The 16695-nt window shown below is 49.6% G+C and overlaps 4 protein-coding genes across 4 annotated transcripts; 3 read left to right on the top strand and 1 right to left on the bottom strand.

Moving 5' to 3' along the window:
* The first annotated feature begins 896 nt into the window (after positions 1-896).
* On the top strand, positions 897-1857 carry B0J16DRAFT_346691 (thioredoxin-like protein). Its single transcript, XM_046128486.1, has one exon. It carries the CDS (start codon positions 1122-1124, stop codon positions 1770-1772), a length of 651 nt encoding a protein of 216 aa, XP_045979928.1. The 5' UTR covers positions 897-1121; the 3' UTR covers positions 1773-1857.
* A 121-nt stretch (positions 1858-1978) lies between these two features.
* B0J16DRAFT_346690 (uncharacterized protein) lies at positions 1979-3214 on the top strand. Its single transcript, XM_046128485.1, has 3 exons — positions 1979-2258; positions 2310-2468; positions 2519-3214. Exons 1-3 carry the CDS (start codon positions 2015-2017, stop codon positions 2983-2985), a joined length of 870 nt encoding a protein of 289 aa, XP_045979927.1. The 5' UTR covers positions 1979-2014; the 3' UTR covers positions 2986-3214.
* An 808-nt stretch (positions 3215-4022) lies between these two features.
* On the bottom strand, positions 4023-7373 carry B0J16DRAFT_169234 (uncharacterized protein). The gene is made up of 7 exons (XM_046122383.1): positions 6978-7373; positions 6867-6911; positions 6266-6808; positions 5862-6209; positions 4966-5801; positions 4426-4913; positions 4023-4363 (listed from the first exon to the last, which is right to left on the bottom strand). The coding sequence occupies exons 1-7, from the start codon at positions 7081-7083 to the stop codon at positions 4057-4059; spliced, it is 2673 nt and encodes an 890-aa protein (XP_045979926.1). The 5' UTR covers positions 7084-7373; the 3' UTR covers positions 4023-4056.
* A 6607-nt stretch (positions 7374-13980) lies between these two features.
* B0J16DRAFT_169200 (uncharacterized protein) lies at positions 13981-15141 on the top strand. Its single transcript, XM_046122382.1, has 2 exons — positions 13981-14449; positions 14614-15141. The coding sequence occupies exons 1-2, from the start codon at positions 14215-14217 to the stop codon at positions 14991-14993; spliced, it is 615 nt and encodes a 204-aa protein (XP_045979925.1). The 5' UTR covers positions 13981-14214; the 3' UTR covers positions 14994-15141.
* Positions 15142-16695: the final 1554 nt, after the last annotated feature.

Below are 16695 nucleotides of genomic sequence, written 5' to 3'. Positions count from 1 at the left end.
CCGCCGAGACAACAAGCGTTGACTTCTCCTTTAATTTGCTTCGTAACCCCGCAAAGGAATACGCAATGAATACGCTTGTTCGCCTTAGACATGGGATCACGCTCGAGAAGCCAAGCATACAGAAAAAGACTTTATTGGTTCCATGACGGCAGAGCCTTTAGTCTCCCCGTCTTGGCGTTTTAATGCCGTGCTAACTTATGTACATGTCACTTCGGTGAATCGAGGTGAAGCCCGAAAGATCCAAGTGCATTGTTTTTGCTTTACCGTATCTGCTTGTCTTGGATCGATGATAGTCTAGACCCTGCTGTTTAACACACAAAACGTGTATACGGTGAAGGTTGTACGTGGAATTCGTTGTTCTTGTAAGCTTAAAAAATATCCCGAAGCTCACCTGACTTGTTGCACATGGCAGAGAGTTCATAAATTAAGCATAGAATCATCATGGAGCTAGACTAGCTTGGTGAAAGCTCGAGATGCCTCCATCATATTCTTGGGCTCCGATGATGCGGTAAACTTCGGAATCAAATGAGGCCCGAGTGACGATATAGCTCCGGCCGTTGCATCGATGATGCGTCTGGTCATGAATTCTTCCCCACCAATTGATTATTCCTGGTTTTGGTAGCTACCAGCAGGGATCTGTCATCCAGCAGCCTCTTCTCGCCAGCTTTATCGAAGTTACTTGGGCAGGCCGGTAGCAGAAGAGTTATTCTCTAGTCTAAGGCTTAGGACATCAAAATAAAGTAGCCTGATTGCTGGTCTAAGCCATCATGAGATGGCGAATTATCTTATCTCTTATGCTTTTAGCGGTAGGTCTTCTGACACCCTGACGCCAGGTAACTAGACGACGATAAGCAACTGCCGAAAGTCAGAACGTAAGATCCTAGTTAAATGGAAGACTTGAGCCATGAGTGAGAAATCAGCGGGCATCATGAGATGGGTCTTTCTTACCTTGATGTCTATGATCTTATACGAGATGGAAGAGCTTACATAAGGTAAGGCGTGATGCAGCTGACATCATCCTTCACATGTATTCAAAGCTCTCATATCTCAACATCGTAGTCTGAACCTCACCTCACCTCACCTCAACTATCAACTAACAACATATCGCTTCTTCTGCAACCATGGCTCTCCCTCCTAAATTCGCCGGACAAAAGCTCCAATTCGCCCACCCTCCCGCCTCAGACTCAGGCGTCGCCCACACAACTCACGTCCTCGAGTTCTACCTCGACTACTGCTGTCCCTTCTCCGCCAAGATCTTCCGTACCCTTCGCTCCGATGTGATCCCCGCCATCAAAGCCAACGAAGGCTGGGCTTCGAGCCTCACTCTCATCTTCCGCCAGCAGGTCCAGCCATGGCACCCTTCGTCAACCCTCATGCACGAGGCCGCCCTTGCAGTTCTTCGTCTTGCACCTGAGCGCTTCTGGGACTTTAGCGCTGCGCTGTTTGATGAGCAGAAGAGCTTCTTTGATGTTTCGGTCGTGAACGAGACGCGCAATGATACGTACCGCCGTCTGGCCAAGATTGCTGCCAAGAACGGCGTTGATGAGAACAAAGTATATGAGTTGCTTGTGATTCCTGACAAAGCTGGAGATGATGGGGCTCTCAATGCGGGGAACCAGGTCACCAACGACCTCAAGGTTATCACCAAGATGAACCGTCTGATTGGCGTGCACGTTACGCCTACTGCTGTGTTTGATGGCGTTGTGCAGGATGTTAGCTCTAGCTGGAACAAGGACCAGTGGGTTGAATGGCTGCAGAAGAATGTTGTCTGACTACCATTGGAGGACAGTAAACGTACGAGCCATAAGCTCTAATGATAATGAGATTCTCTGTGTAAGCCAATTGAAGCTGTCACCATCAATCCGTATTAGTGGTGTTTATGGTGATAATCTCTCTGTCAGCCATGTGTGAAATAGTGCACTGAACCGCGTGCTTCTCCCCCACTAGAATGGCCTCTTTTTTGACGACATGCTCATGAGCCTCTCAATAAGCTAACACTCACACATCAATCACAATGCTTCAACTAAGAATGATAATACCACGGCTACGGCCAATCCAATTCGCTTCAGTCACACGCCAAGCAACAACTATTCAATCCTTAGCCCTCCCTCGAAGCTTCCAGCGCTCACTTCAAAAATCTCTACAAGCTCAATTGAGATGCTACTCCAAACCATCGCATGCTCCCAAAAAGCCCAACAAGATAGAAGATGAGCTTAAGCGACAGGCTAGAGCTGTAGCCAAGGATGGGAAGGACTTTGGTAAGTAGTACTTTGATGTGGTTTCATAGTATACACTGACCGGCCCTTTAGAGCTTCCTGAGAGACTCATCATATACCATGGCGGTACAGGGCGCACCACATTCATGGCCATGCTCAAAATCACAACTCTTTTCCTCGGTGCATTCTTCTGTGGTATAGTTGCACCAAGCTATGTCAAAGCTGAAAAGCCCGAATGGGTTACCGCAAGCAGTACGTCCATCTTTCACTTATGAAGAAGAAACCGCAACTGACAACAACAGTCATCCTCTGCGGCATCGTCCCCATCTTCTTCGTCGGCTACATAACCTCCCCCTTCGTAACACACATTTACATCCGTCTCCCTCCCTACGCGCGCACCTCGCGCCCCATCCTGGAGCGCTTCGTCAAGACGCTCCCGCCTACCACGCCCCTGACCCTGGCGACCATGAGCGCCATCTCCAAGCCTCGCTACAGTAGCGTTCAGGCCGGCGATCTGAGCCCTGTGCGACGCCGCTTCGGACTCGTCAACTACGTGCGTGACACCACGGAAGAGAACGCTCAGCGCAAGTGGTACATGTTCCGTGCCGTTGGGAAGTTCTACGTCCAGGATGCGAAGCCGACGACGAGGGTGAGGTATCAGAAGAAGAAGGATAAGGTGGATGGTTGGATATGGGATTCTATCAAGGAGCGTATTGACAGTCGAGCTCTAAAGGCTGCGTCACCCTATAAGGGTGATCCTAGGATTTGAGCTTTCACTGGGTTTATGGTAGAATTGCTATGAAACGTAGTAGTACATGGAATTACACTCTAGATGTGTGATGTAGAAACACCATCACTGTATAATAGCCATTGTGTTCGTCAATCTTATAAGCTGACCATGAGTGGCCGCTAGGGTGTCAGAAGAATTGGCCGCTGAAAGCATAAGAGACGAAATAATTTGGTTACCTTATGCCAGCTTAGACCAGCCTTTAGACAAGCACTTAGGTTACTCTGTTTTGGCATCTCAAGCCTTAGAGGACAATTCTTCTGTTACCCACCTGGCAGCATCAGATTTGATCTGAGTCAACAAGGCAAGGGAGCCTGGAGACCCTGAGATAGGCGGAAGTATGAAACACAGCTGACATGCTAAGTTACAAACTCCATACCGCTTCTATCAAGCCAAGTACTCCGACATCACAAGCCCTGGGGTTCATCTGGCTTTCTTGGCTTTCACTAGGTCGACACGTCATAACGTAAGGGGTAAATATACCAAGTATGCAAACAAAGCGCCAGACACACGCTACCATGCTATTCCTATGTGGCAGTCGATATATCTAAGAACCATTACTCCGTTCCGTTTTCCTGTGTTCCCAATGCTCCGTCCGAAGCTTTCCAGGTCGTCAATCACGTAGACAAATATTGGTACATGGGTCCTGCCTGTCCAACCAAAACGCACCACAAGAACCTCGCCCGGCGCATTTACTGCGTCCGGTCCTGAGTGTTCAAAACGCTTCCGTCATAGCTCGTTATATGCCCTTGTTATCCGTCAAACCAATATAATCAACCGAATTCTGTACAATGATGCAAGCCCCTTTCCGTTGTTGGCCGCATACAAATTCTGTCGTTGTCGACACAAAATTTTCAGGAGTCATCTTATCAACAAGTATTGTGAGACTTGAGAGCCTCGTGTCTTCGGCCCGAAGTGCCAGAAGTAACCCAATGCTCGTGGTCAAGTCTGGCACAGAGCTCGTCGCCGGATCGCGGTTCGCCTAATAAGAACCAGCCTCAAGAGTATTCATCCTCAACAGGTGATAGCTCCATCAGCAACAGCCTCTTTTCATCAGTGTCTCTTCATCACTGGAACACCATCGTAGTCCCAGCCTCGCTTCAATCCACCTTCGTAAACGCTTGCAACCGATTCTTGCCACATGGCTGGAGTGACAAAGTTGGGGACGGGAGCAGCTGAATACTGAGGTGGTGATATTTGATGCGATCCAGTTGGCATTGATGCTTGGACTGCCTGGATATCCTGGATAGTGGGAACTTCGGTAGCACCTGAGGACGACGCGTTAAGAGGGCTCGTGTGAGGTGGGGTAGTGGCGGAGTGTGTTTGGGAGGCGGGCGTACCAAATGTGGTGTTCCATTGTCTATCATCGAGTTAGCAGGTTGTAAGGGGAGAAGAAAAAGCAGGGAAGCACTAGCGACTTACTCAAATAGACGAGATGGATTCCATCCCGGTTGATCTGCCATCGACATGCTCTGGGGCATGCCAGGAGCTTGTGTTCCTTGCGACATCATAACGAGCGACTGTACAGCTGGGGAGTCACTTTTGCTGTCCATTGGGCCGGCTGATATAGGAGGTGTAATGGGGTGGTTGGTAAAACTGACTTGTTGGGCACCGTGTGCATCCAAGTGCTGGTCTATGGATCCTGTTCGATGAATCACTGGCCTGAATGAGTCGGTACCTCGAGGAGGGCTGGAATGAGTTGATGGGTGAGGGCTGCCGTAGGGGAAGCTGGGCTTCAGGACGAATGGCTTTCGAACATCTGCCGAGAACGCCTCTCGCAGAGCGTTGATCTGCTTCTCCAACTCGGGCATCGACCAAGACTCCATCACCTTTTCCAAAACTCGCATATGTCTCGTAAAGTATTCACGGGCATCACTGTTGAACTCTGGGTCGGGTGAAACGATGGCAACCTATTAAAGGCGAGTCAGTACGATTCCGGAGCATTCTTCTCCGAAGACCTACCAAGTGAATTACAATGCAGGAGAGGCCAGCATAGAGGGAAAAGCTGAAGCCTCTCTGCATGCACTGAAGTCCAGTAAGTCCAAAGGTATTGAGTGTTGCCTCCTGTACACGACACAAGGCCTTGGCGGAGCTGTAACAGATCATCATATGGCGCTTCCACTGGCCATCCGCAGCGTTAGGGTCAAGGAATGACAGGATAGGTCGATGGAAAAGAATCAGAGCCAGGTAATAGTAGCCATGCATGTTTCCGATAAAGTGTGAGGGGATCCAAGGTGGTGATCCGTCCTGCGGGAAGGAAATAGCCAAATCCGGGGGAAGCTCTGTCAGCCAGTTGTTGAAGCTTTGTCCCAGTTGCTGAAACTCAGGGTCGACACCCCAATCTTTGCGTCTTCGGAGTCTCGTGTAGACTTTGCTCATCGCAGCCACGGTTCGCACAACCTGGGAGAAGTAGCTGAAATTGCGTGACGTGTGATATTCTGATTCTTCGCATCCGGGAACTGGTCGTGAGGCAGTGAAATCAACAGTGTTGAGTTTGACGGCATGATCGTGTCGGCCTTGAGGGGCGCCAACCATGACCTCACACACAAAGATCAGCTGCCAAATCCGCTTGCGAAGCTGACATTCTGCGGGTGTGAAATCACAGGCCATGCCTGCTTGGTGGTCCTCATAATGTTCATCCAGGCCCAGATCCTTGCCCATCTGAACACACTGCACGACTGTCATCCAAGAACGATAATAGTAGCCTCTCTTAGGGGCAGCTTCGCGAGCCTTCAGAATCATGAGCAGGGCTTGAAGGGTACTCAATCTGGGAACATCCATGAAGGAATCGGCGTGTCCTGAAATTTGTTAGCTTCTCAAGTTCATAAAATCCAGGCACATTTTAAAGTAGTGCTCACTGGATGCAAGAGCAAGCCATTGCTGGCCCTCAGTCGGTTCCTCAGCCAGTCGTCCTCCCATAGCAAAGATCGCCTCGAGAATCAACGGAGAAATGGCATCTCGATCCGTGTTCCACTGTTGATAGAAAACCGTCTTGCATAGTACCGGCACGTAAGGGTGGACGTGAGTAAAGTAAAGGTCGAAATAGTTCAGTGCTGTCTCGTCATCGGGCATCAACTCCGGTGGGATGCGAATCTTGTGGCCGGGAGCAGGCATCATTGGAGGGAGAGCACCCGGGAAATCATCAGCATCTTCAACAGCGGGCTGCTCTTCATGTCTAAAAGATGCCTTATTTCTAAGATATGGAGCTGCATGAATATTAGTAGACGCCCAATTTGTGCGGAAGGAATCCGCCAAGCCATACCTGTGCCCGTCTCGTTGACCTTGAGCGTTCCTAGAAGATCCGCGAGATCCTGATGCTGATAGTCACCAGGGGAGGAATATGCCTCCGGAGAGGGTTGCTGCTGAGCTCCGGGAGGCGGTGGCGGCTGCTGCATCGGCGGAGTGGGAAACACATTCTGGCCCGCATATTGGTGATCCATCATGGAACCGGGAGGCGCAACAGCTCCGTAATGCATGCCTCCCGGCTGTTGAGAGGTATCGTACGAAACATGCTGGTATGAAGCGCTCGCGTCAGGGTAAACTTGCTGAGGTTGAGTGCCATACATGGCAGCTGGCGAAAGCTTGGCGCCTGGGTTCATAACTTGATGTTGCATAGACATTTGCTGGAATTGTTCGTTAGGCATAGGCGAAGTGTCATAAGTCGTCGAGTCGGTGGCTCCATCGAAACCGTTTGGTCGTACGCAGTGAAGCTTAAGCCGTATGCAGGCCGAGCAGGGCCATGTGTTTGTCGTTGCGGCATCACATTTGATCTTCCGTCTTCGGCAGCCTTCGCAAGCTCTCATAACTATATTCAGTTTTAGTAACCAATTGCAAGCCGATTCCCAGAGATGGGTGAAGTCTACCTTTCAACCGCTTGTGGCGGTTGTGCTCATCAACGAACACATAGTCTACACCGATATGTTAGTCCTCGCTCCAGAGCACTCCATGCATGATCGTTTGGAATAATGACGCACTCTTTTGAGTCTCACGCTGCGTATATTGCTGCGGCGCAAACGAAAAGGAATTCATTTGGGATTGTTGTGGTAAAATTCGGCGAACAGAAGGGTCTTCGTTGGACATGTTACGGTACAGAACAGTCCTGAGGTTTTGCGCCTCTAAGAACGTCGAGTGTTGACAGCTGTAGCGGTCAACATGAAATCGTGCGCAGAAACGAGTTGACGGAGGTCAATCGTGGTGATACAGAACTCGAACAAGTAGTGAGTAGGATTGAGTAAGTAGGTGGTTGTCGCGCAAGACGAGGAGAATCGAATCGCGGGGTGGAGGGAGGCTCGTGGGGACAACCTAAGTCGTGACGGCGGGTGACAAAAGCAACGACAGACGGATGGGATGATGAGGGACAATAGGCTGCAGCTGCACGGGTGGTGCGACGTGTATAATGGATGTGAAAGAAAAAAGATCGTGCAGATAAGATCGTATGGAGGCGAAAAAAATACAGCAGCGACAAAGATATGTACGAAAGCTAAGGTGAAGTAGACCAGCTAAGAAGACGTAGGTAGTATTATCGAATTGGCTGGGGGCGTGTCGGGGTACGGCACTGTAAGTACTCTTTTGAGTTGATTGAAGCTTGGGTCGAGTACGGTACGGTAGGTACGGATAGAGGAGTTTAAAGTGAACCGCAGGGTCGGGTGTTTGGGGGCCACTACGAGTGGCTAGGTACTAAGGTAGTTATGAGTTTTGACTTTGTCTTGTCTTGTCTTGTTCGACTAGGTGGACTCGGACTGGGACTGGGCTGGCTGGCTCTCACAGGGCAGGGCAGGGCGGCAGCAAGCGTAGGTACTGTAGCGCATTGGGCATGAGCAAGCATACGGGTAGGTGGGCAGGCAGGCAGGACAAGGCAAGGCAAGGCAAGGGTGTGTAATGATCAAGTGCTGCAGGTTCTGGGGGATGTGGCCCTAACGCTTGGTCTTGGTCTTGGTTTTGGTTCTCAGCTTAAGTTAGAGGGGAGAACTAACAAGAGAAGGAGGATGGAGAGTTTGAGTTGAGTGTGCAGCAAGGTGCCCTGAAGACTGATCTGGGATAGGATGGGATGGGACGGGAACGTTCCTATCCTGCCAGCACTTGATTTGGGCTTGTCTTGTTCAGATTGCCTGACGGTCAGTCCCCTCCTCACTTCACTAGACTAGTGACGAGCAGATGGTGGAGAGTTTCGGGTGGGCGTTCTTTGGATCACAACAGGGCCACGAGCAGGGCTTAACTAGCAGGCAGGATAGAGGACAGGGGCGGGACGGGTCAGGCTAGCCCAGGACAAGTCCAGGGGGTCTGTAGAAAGATGGGAGATGGGCACGATGGGAAATGCAGGTAAGGAAAAGCGGCGGCGTGGTAGCGTGGATGTGGATTGTGGGATGAAGGTCCAGAACCAGTATCCATACTGAGACTGGGGCGAATCTAGCTTCTTTTCAACCAGACCAGATCAGAATTAGAAGGGACTCGTCAAGATTGAATACGGTAACTGTACGTAGTCAAAGTTGAGAGTCAACGTCAAGCAAAGCTGCTAGGACGTGCTATGGACTGCCGGCCCGAGTGAACGGCGTGTTACAAAGAGACATATAACGACGGCGATGTGGGTTCTGGCGCCTCCGGGGCACTTTGTCAACAATGCAAAGGGAGCTGAGGCCAGATGCCCAGATGCTCAGTGCGGTGCGGTACGGTACGATACTGCAAGTAATATGCAGTGTAGTAGGGGCTGTTATAGCGATAGAAGGGACTCTTAATTGTTAGTGCCGGTGGCTCAGCAATAAGGGTCCGAGGCTCCTGGCGCACGGGATTAGCGGACTTTGATGAGCTCAATGCATCGGTTCGCGTGTAAGCAGCACAGAGCTATCCACGACATTCGAGAAGAACGGAAATGAAATGACGAATGGAGCTTTCAACGGGCGGCCACGGCGGCAGCGAGAGTTAATTTGTAAGTGTAACACGGTTTGAACAATTCAGCGATGACAATTGTTTGGTTGTCTCTCAGTAGTCAGCAACAGCCACAACCAAAATCTATTTCCCGACGGCAGTTTCGCGTGTCTATCCAATCGAGACAAAGATTTCGAGGAGCTTGGATGAAACGTATGCCGAGACTTGACCCAACAAGGAGGTGTCTGGCTGTGACAGTCAGATGCAGTCGCAAAACGCAAGACGCAGACGCACGCAAATGCAGACTGCAAAGCTGGCAGGTTGGAGACACCCATCATCCCTCCCCTCTCAGAACCTGATCATGTACAAGACTGATCGTACAGAGTCCAGTCCAGTACTCGGCCAAGGACTTGGTCTTGGACGCCTGGGAGGTTGCAGGAGGGGGAGGGGGTCATCCCGTCTCATGGATGTGGATGTGGATGTGTGACAGGCATTTCATTTCATGGGAGTAGCCAGTGCCAGCCTACAGGCCAGAGCAGACCAGGGCCGTTGAATGCGACAGTATTGCAGAATCTCTCGCACTGAGTTGTCGGTGTGCTATCGCCTAATATCCCATGTCGTCGATGATGAATGATGAAGACAGCGGAAAATCTAAGTATTGCCGATGGTGTGTTGATTAACGATGGTGGTGGTCGGCTCTTGTGAGACCTCACCTTCTCTTTCTCCTCCTAGTTTCCTTCCTCTTATGGTTCCTACGCAACTGCCTCGCTTCTTCCCCTCCGTTCTTTCCAGTCAACGTTCGCTATACGCGGGCTCAGGCACCTTCCGTCACGCACATGCCATGCCGCAGGGCTAGTTGCAGTATGCACATCACCTATTGGAGAAGGAGAGTACAGTACTGGAGGTGACTTCCACTTGACCTTAGGGCTGAAAATGCTTTTCAAGATACCCGGTCTTGTCAAATCGACACTGTCCATGACACAGTATGGAATACTACAGTACAGTAGAGCACGTCTCCGTACTAACACAACTAATCGTGCCCGCGGAAACTCTCTTCATCGACCCGCAGCCTTATGATACAATGAATGGATACAGATGCAATTAGTCTAGATGCAGAGAGAGGCTTGCGGGCGTCGAGACTCCTCTTCGCTACGGTACCTACATACCACGACCCCCGTTTTTACATCAATCAGCACTTGACGCGACATGCGGAACGATATGTATCATAGGTGCATTGCAGGTTTGGACAGCTCTAGCCTCTAGCGCCATGAATTGTCAAGATTTCGGGCCATCATTTAGACTCATTACGTCCTGGCTAAGCCTAGTGTGTCAGGTGTCGCCCCTCGGCTGTGATGAACGGTTATTAAGATTCTCAAGGGCCGTGTATCTTGATTGGCAGTGTTCCTAGGTAACGTTATGCCTATTTTCAGTGATTTTCATTTCTACATATTCTCGCCAAGACGAGATGTGGACGGTTAATCATGAAGCTCCACCATGGTCAAAAAAAGCAAATACGGATATACGGTTGTAATTTGTTAATTTATGTGACGCGACTTCTTCGACTCTTTCAGTTTGACTAGACTAGACCTTTGATGTCTCAGAGTACCAGTCTATTCATCACCATGCAATTTAAACATCGCGGAAAGAAACCGCTTCACCAATGTTCAGTTCAGTACGGAGAAGCACTATAAACATGCACACCAGTATGATCGCCACAATGAAACCGCCTTGAAAGCTCCCCCTGTCAAGTCAGCTATTGGTAATTACCAGACGAAGCCTATTGCAAGTACCAAAGTGGCTGTCGAAGCTACATCCTAGTCAATACAGAGTTAAATATGCATATTGTAAGGAGTGCCTCGGCTCTGTCCCAAGTTTAAACCAGGTTTTGGAAAGGGCTGTTTATTCCTCCGTGAAACTTCGCTCTTACATAAACCTTCCGATTCTATTCATGGAAACTTGATATTCATACAGAACCAGATATGATTTTCCATCCTGTTCGTTTCGAGCGACTGCAATGCTCATCATGTTCCTGTCTCAACTACCGACGTCGAGGATATCGAGTCAGAAAGCTTCACGTCACCAACATGTCTTGAATCGACCCTCACAGTAGCATCCCCTCGTTGGATTGACTGGGGTTCCCTTGGACCCTTGCGTGCTGCGTGCTGCGTGCACTGTTGTCATAGGTATTCTTCTGGGTCAGGGTACGTACAATATTTACATACATCAGTCTTGCAGGTAATTTATCTGCCTTCCGTCTTGGGTCATGTCTATGATCTGGATTGATAGAGCCTTGCTCCATTACCGACACCGCGGCCAACTAGCGTCCTTGGTGGCCCAGATATCAATCTCCTCGACCCACGAAGACGTGGATGCTAAACAATTCCTGTCCCAATATCTGCAATAGACCAATTCGGGAGACACCAAACACGCCCTGCTTCTGAATTGGGCACAAACACAAATGATGTTATCATTCATGTATGGCTCTTTTGCTCAATTGTATCATTGTAGGGGTGGCTTGATTTGTCGCATACATTACCCAACCTTGTCAAGCAAGACCAAATGATTCTAGTTCTGCCGTTGTAGAACGCCTAGTATAGTATCTCGCCACCACGCCGTAATGACGACTGAAGCTCGTACAAAGGAGAGACAGGGAGAAAAGGAGACTCGCCCAGACTGTTGGACTGTCAAGAATGTATTGCTTTTCATTTCAAGTGGTCGCATGAAGATCGCCCGTGCAGGACGATGGCGCCGGCTGCAGCTCTGCCACGCGCCGGGCGTACCCTAAGCAGTCAGCTATGCCGGAGGATAGAATTCGGGGGCCAAATTGCTGTGGTTCAAGAATGAACGACGGCACTGTTGGTTTGCGACAGACTTGCATGAACGTTGGGCAGTGTCTCGGAGATGAACAACGTGCTGTGCAGTTGCTAAAGACATTGTACCACCAACCCACTCGATCTCAGTCTCAGCATGACATATCATATTCGATTGCGCGGAAAGTCTTGCTTCTTCCTCGCGGATAGTTAGCACTGACGGTGGAGCAAGGGATCCATGATAGCATCAACGTTAGTTGACAGACATTAGCAAATTGCCCGTAGTACCTATTTTAGCAGGTATGTACATCAAATGTTGACGTTGAGATAAACCCTCAGGCCCTTCTAGTCTTCCTCCATTCAACCCCTACCCAGACAGCTAGACTACAGCAGTGATCTATTCCTCAAAGGGGAAGAGAACTTGGTATTTCTTAGCGCTATTCTTGAAGATCGGCTGGAGAAACAGGACAACGCAACGACGGTGAAGAGTGATCCATGTTATTGCCTCCTTGGCCTATTTCGCTTTTCGTGCTCGTGCATGAGAGATACGAGAGTGATTCGTCTGCGGCGTTGCTTGCATTGAAAGGTGCAACTATGTAATGTAATCCAATCCATACTAGCAACGACAAGACTGCTTCATCACATGCGTTGTTTCTACTGCTTGTACGTATACATTAAACCAGGGGACTAGGAGGGGAGTGGAGTTGGGGTTTGAACTTTGAGCCGAGGTCCAATTCCCCGACAGAAAAGTTCCTCGACGGGGATCCCCGTCTCACAGGCTGACATGAACTCCTTTGCTGCTGAGCGTTTAGAAGATTGGATTGAATGGAATGCACGGCCCGACAGTTGGAAGCCATTCGGGAAAATTACTAAACATCTTCATACTATGGCGGTTTCAGTATTTCTGTAGCGAAAGCGAGATACAGTATTGCTTTTTTTCTTTCTAGACTAGTTGACTACGGAGGCGACTGGAGTGACTCGCTATGCCTCAAGTCCATGTCACCTGTCGGCGTCTTCCGCTCCAACGACAGAGCTTCGTCTCCTTATGTGGACAATTAAAAACCGCGCGTCGATAGGAATGGCTTCTCCAGTTTCTCATTGGCGGACGATAATTGCAGCCATTACTTCAGCCTTTTCAGAGGGCTCAGACGTGAGCCTTGAGTGTTCTATCCATGCTAACTAACCCCAGGGTAAATCGTTGCCCCATTATCGTTGCATTACAGAATTGAGCCGGCTATAGTGCAGTGGGCAACGATCCTCAACTGTTAGTAATAGTTGTGTAAAAATATCTTAGCCGTGCGGGCGCTGCGTTGGTTGTTTCTTCAAGCCCTTGAATTGAATTATTCAGTCTGCCCACTTCGAATCGGCCCGCGGAGCATTTGCAGACACACTACACACACTTACACTCGTAAGCTGATGGATGATCAGCGTCTAGAGTTGATGACGGTAGTTGTGAAAAACGTGGGAGCGGACCGGATGCTGCCCTGCATACGATCCTCCGGTCTGGCACAGTAGCCGTCGCATCTTGCTTGAATCTCATCCCAATAGTCGATTAGGCTACCCTATTCAAGAAACCACCTCCGAAAGGTTGACAGAGATCGTGCGCCACGATCCTTCGATACGATCATAGCCACGCGATGACCCGTCGTCCAATCGCAACTGAGGCAGCGCTTCTGAGCATCTTCCAAGCGCCTTCTTTGCAAGGATACGGCACCCGGATGACTTCCACGGATGTTCCAGAAACACTCGGCCGGCAGCCCGTCCTCCATCTCTATCTCCATGTCATGACTAGGGGTCATCAAATTGTTCAAGACTAGACGCCCCTCCACCCTCACTTCACCCCTAATATGGGACCTGTCAAACGCCATCCGTGCTGGCCGTGCGTTCAAGAACTTTTTAAAGTAGTGGGGAGTAGACATTATTAGTTTCAATGGAAATTATTATCATTTCTCACCGCCAGCCTTCTTTGCCTGTTTGTGACTGGATCTGTTGTAGATGGATGCTGGCCTATAACTGTAAGCACCATAGACTAAACCCTGTAACTTTGTTTAACGTGGATATAATTAGAGGGAAACAGATGATCAAAATCTATCATTGACTAAAAAAAGACCCAATGAAAAATTGATCTCGTTCCTGAACATCTGCCGAATGTTAATCTTTACTATAAAATCTGACTTAGTAATAGAAAATTTACTTGGTGCTGGAGATAAGTGGTGCTGCGCCACGCACAAGGCTTAACCGATGTGGCGTAACACCTCTGCTTTGATGTAATACCCCTCCCCCTCCTTCAACTTCAACTCCTTCCCCATACAACAAACAACCCGGTTCATTAACGACTGAACCAAGGTCTCAAAATTAGCATACAGTAGCAGCTATTGCAGCTGTCATCGAATCTCCACCATCTCATCTCCTGCATCTGTTCCGTTTCCCGGCCCCTGATTTCTATCCCTTGCCGCGTCACTTTCGTCTCAATAGCCTCGAAGCCTTGGCCACCTGAGATCCCTGCATATCGCACAACTATCGCAGATTCAGATTCACAATGGCGACATTGGATAATGCCAATCCGACTATTCTGAGTGCTTCGGCTCTCCCTACCCGGCAGACCAAGGCTGAGCCTCGCCGGGGTCCTGAGTCGAAATACGACGATATTATCTTCGCAAAGCCATCATATCTATCAGGTCCTTTTGTCGGCCCGGCTTCTTCAGCGTGGCCCCGACTTGACGATCAACAAAATGAGTATTCATCAGAAGCCATTGATGAACAAGAAATTTACGGTATGTGCCTTCAATCCCCATCTGAGTCATTTGTTCGGCGAATTCGCCACCTCCAAAGCTTCTACTCACCTACCCTGAGGGTTGAGCCCAACGAGTATCACGCTATTTAGGCGACTTGAGACATTATTTGCGCTTCACAGTGATAGAAAACTAATATCGAGCAGATCTGATCTCAACAATCTCGGATCCTGAGCACCCGGTTTCACTGGGCCAGCTATCAGTGATCAACTTATCTGATATTCACATCACTCCTTCTCCTGCATTGGGTGTCCCCAGCCCAAACACTATTGTGCAGGTCGTTGTGGAGATTACACCAACCATCACACACTGCTCGTTAGCCACTGTTATCGGGCTTGGAGTTAGGGTTAGACTTGAGCAAGCGCTGCCGCCCAACTACCGCGTGGATGTGACCTGCAAGAAGGACAGTCACAACCAAGATGATCAAGTGAACAAGCAATTGGGCGATAAGGAGCGAGTCGCTGCCGCTTTGGAGAACGATACTCTGAAGGGAGTTCTGGACAAGATGTTGGAGACATGCGCTTAGTCATGACCTACCATCGTCAATTGCCATTCTTTTAGAAGGTTCGAAAATCACAGGGACCCTGCTTGCTGATCTTCCGTTGCGCAACATCCACTACCGTCATTGCTACTCTGGTGATCAAAACGCGAAATCGTTTTCGTACCGAAGCTGGCTGGCAAGAGCGAGGATACCACCATCATCCCATGTCTTGAATCTCGGCATTCAAGAAAGAATGGGGTACAAAGTTTCTAGTCTCGAAGACCTTAGACTGAACCGTTGAACTGGTAAAGAAGAGACACAGCTGGGGAAAATGCCGAGTTATGATTGGGGAGGAAGAACAAGGACACCAGCCAGGGCCCCTCATTTATCTAAATAAGGTTCAAACTACTACCACGAACCTGTCACGCTGCTCAAAGCAGACATTTTTGTGTACAGCAACCACGGGGCATTTCGTTCCTTCAGACTATTGTTTCTTGGCTCTCTAGCGGGAGCCTTGCAAGTGTCGTCACTTGTCTGAGCTATTACTAGCTTTAAAGCTGGTGGTGTTGCAGCCACGCACGTCCTAGGCTTTAGCGCAATTACTGCTGCAGAATACCTATACAGACTCGCAGATATTCGCACTCACACGGATTCCTTCAACAATGTCTCTGAGCCTCTTCTCTTGATGTTATGATGCATGCAATACGACGTCGACCAGATCCCACGATTAGGTTTCCGTTTTGGGAACCATCGTCGTATCATACAAAGTTCCGCCCTATTATGTTACGCGTGCCAACGTCCCCCACTTTCGCCGCAAGTCCAAACGTCCTGACCTGAGTCTGGGCCCCCATGGTTCATTCTTTCTGGCCTCTTTCCCTTTGACAGGTGCGGAATCTGCCGCTGAAACGTCATGCTTGACTTTGTCGGCCCTTTTCGAAGCCAAGCGACCAGGGCGCCTATAGGGCGCTATCAAGAGCCGTCTCGTCTTGTGCCTCCCACACATTGTATTGCCATCGACTACCGTGGTATGTCCTGCCAAGGCGAGTAGTTCCCGTTTGGCAGGTCGACAGAGCTGGGGAATTAACCTCGCCGCCATACTTGATCATATCATACTAATTTGGATAGAAGCCATGCTATTACCTGCCAGTGCCTGCACTTTACCTGCAATGGCAACAAATCCTCATGGTTGACAGCCACACCCCTAGCTTCAGGAGTTCTATCTTCCAGACTATCCGTACATATTATTCATAACCCAGGGGTTAACCCCCGCTCCCCGTATACCTGGCCTATGGTGTTGTGGACGCCGGGGATCAAAGGTGCATGCCGCTTCGACAGTCTCAAATGATATGTTTGGGGAAAGCAACCATGCCTTGCGCCTGCGTGACGATCCCCCGATCTTGCAACTCCCGCAGTGAAACCCCCGGTCACGTCAGGACTCAGGATTGGTTCGCAATTGAACTCGCAAGATTCGCAGCCATGCATCTCTAGGTGCCGATCCGCGAGTAAACATGATCGGATGCATTTGTCCGCTGTCCGCGCTCCGCACAATCTTGCCATGTACATACTGTAGTCTACATATTCCAAGACATACTGTAACCTATCGTGCATCTCCTACTCTCTTGTGACAGCCACAATGTCTTGGTCAAAGCTCCCACAACCAATGGGGACCTTTACCAGCGAGCGGACGCATCCTTCGTTGCTTCTTTGTCTTGTGGTCAGCACTTACACTAACGTCCCACATTCAGGC

Source organism: Fusarium flagelliforme (genome assembly GCF_020744385.1).
Source record: "Fusarium flagelliforme strain FIESC 12 MPI-CAGE-AA-0113 chromosome Unknown B0J16scaffold_6, whole genome shotgun sequence".
Taxonomy (NCBI): Eukaryota; Fungi; Ascomycota; class Sordariomycetes; order Hypocreales; family Nectriaceae; genus Fusarium; species Fusarium flagelliforme.
Note: the sequence above shows the minus strand (reverse complement) of the source record. Positions and strands in the feature narration are given on the sequence as shown.

Excerpts from the sequence above, each read along its gene's own strand:
- B0J16DRAFT_346691 (XM_046128486.1), top strand. The coding sequence starts at position 1,122 with ATGGCTCTCCCTCCTAAATTCGCCGGACAAAAGCTCCAATTCGCCCAC.
- B0J16DRAFT_346690 (XM_046128485.1), top strand. The coding sequence starts at position 2,015 with ATGCTTCAACTAAGAATGATAATACCACGGCTACGGCCAATCCAATTC. Across the intron at positions 2,259-2,309 it reads CAAGGATGGGAAGGACTTTG|AGCTTCCTGAGAGACTCATC; the intron begins GTAAGTAGTACT and ends CCGGCCCTTTAG. Across the intron at positions 2,469-2,518 it reads CGAATGGGTTACCGCAAGCA|TCATCCTCTGCGGCATCGTC; the intron begins GTACGTCCATCT and ends TGACAACAACAG.
- B0J16DRAFT_169234 (XM_046122383.1), bottom strand. The coding sequence starts at position 7,083 with ATGTCCAACGAAGACCCTTCTGTTCGCCGAATTTTACCACAACAATCC. Across the intron at positions 6,912-6,977 it reads GCAGCGTGAGACTCAAAAGA|ACTATGTGTTCGTTGATGAG; the intron begins GTGCGTCATTAT and ends ATATCGGTGTAG. Across the intron at positions 5,802-5,861 it reads ATGGCTTGCTCTTGCATCCA|GACACGCCGATTCCTTCATG; the intron begins GTGAGCACTACT and ends AACAAATTTCAG.
- B0J16DRAFT_169200 (XM_046122382.1), top strand. The coding sequence starts at position 14,215 with ATGGCGACATTGGATAATGCCAATCCGACTATTCTGAGTGCTTCGGCT. Across the intron at positions 14,450-14,613 it reads TGATGAACAAGAAATTTACG|ATCTGATCTCAACAATCTCG; the intron begins GTATGTGCCTTC and ends AATATCGAGCAG.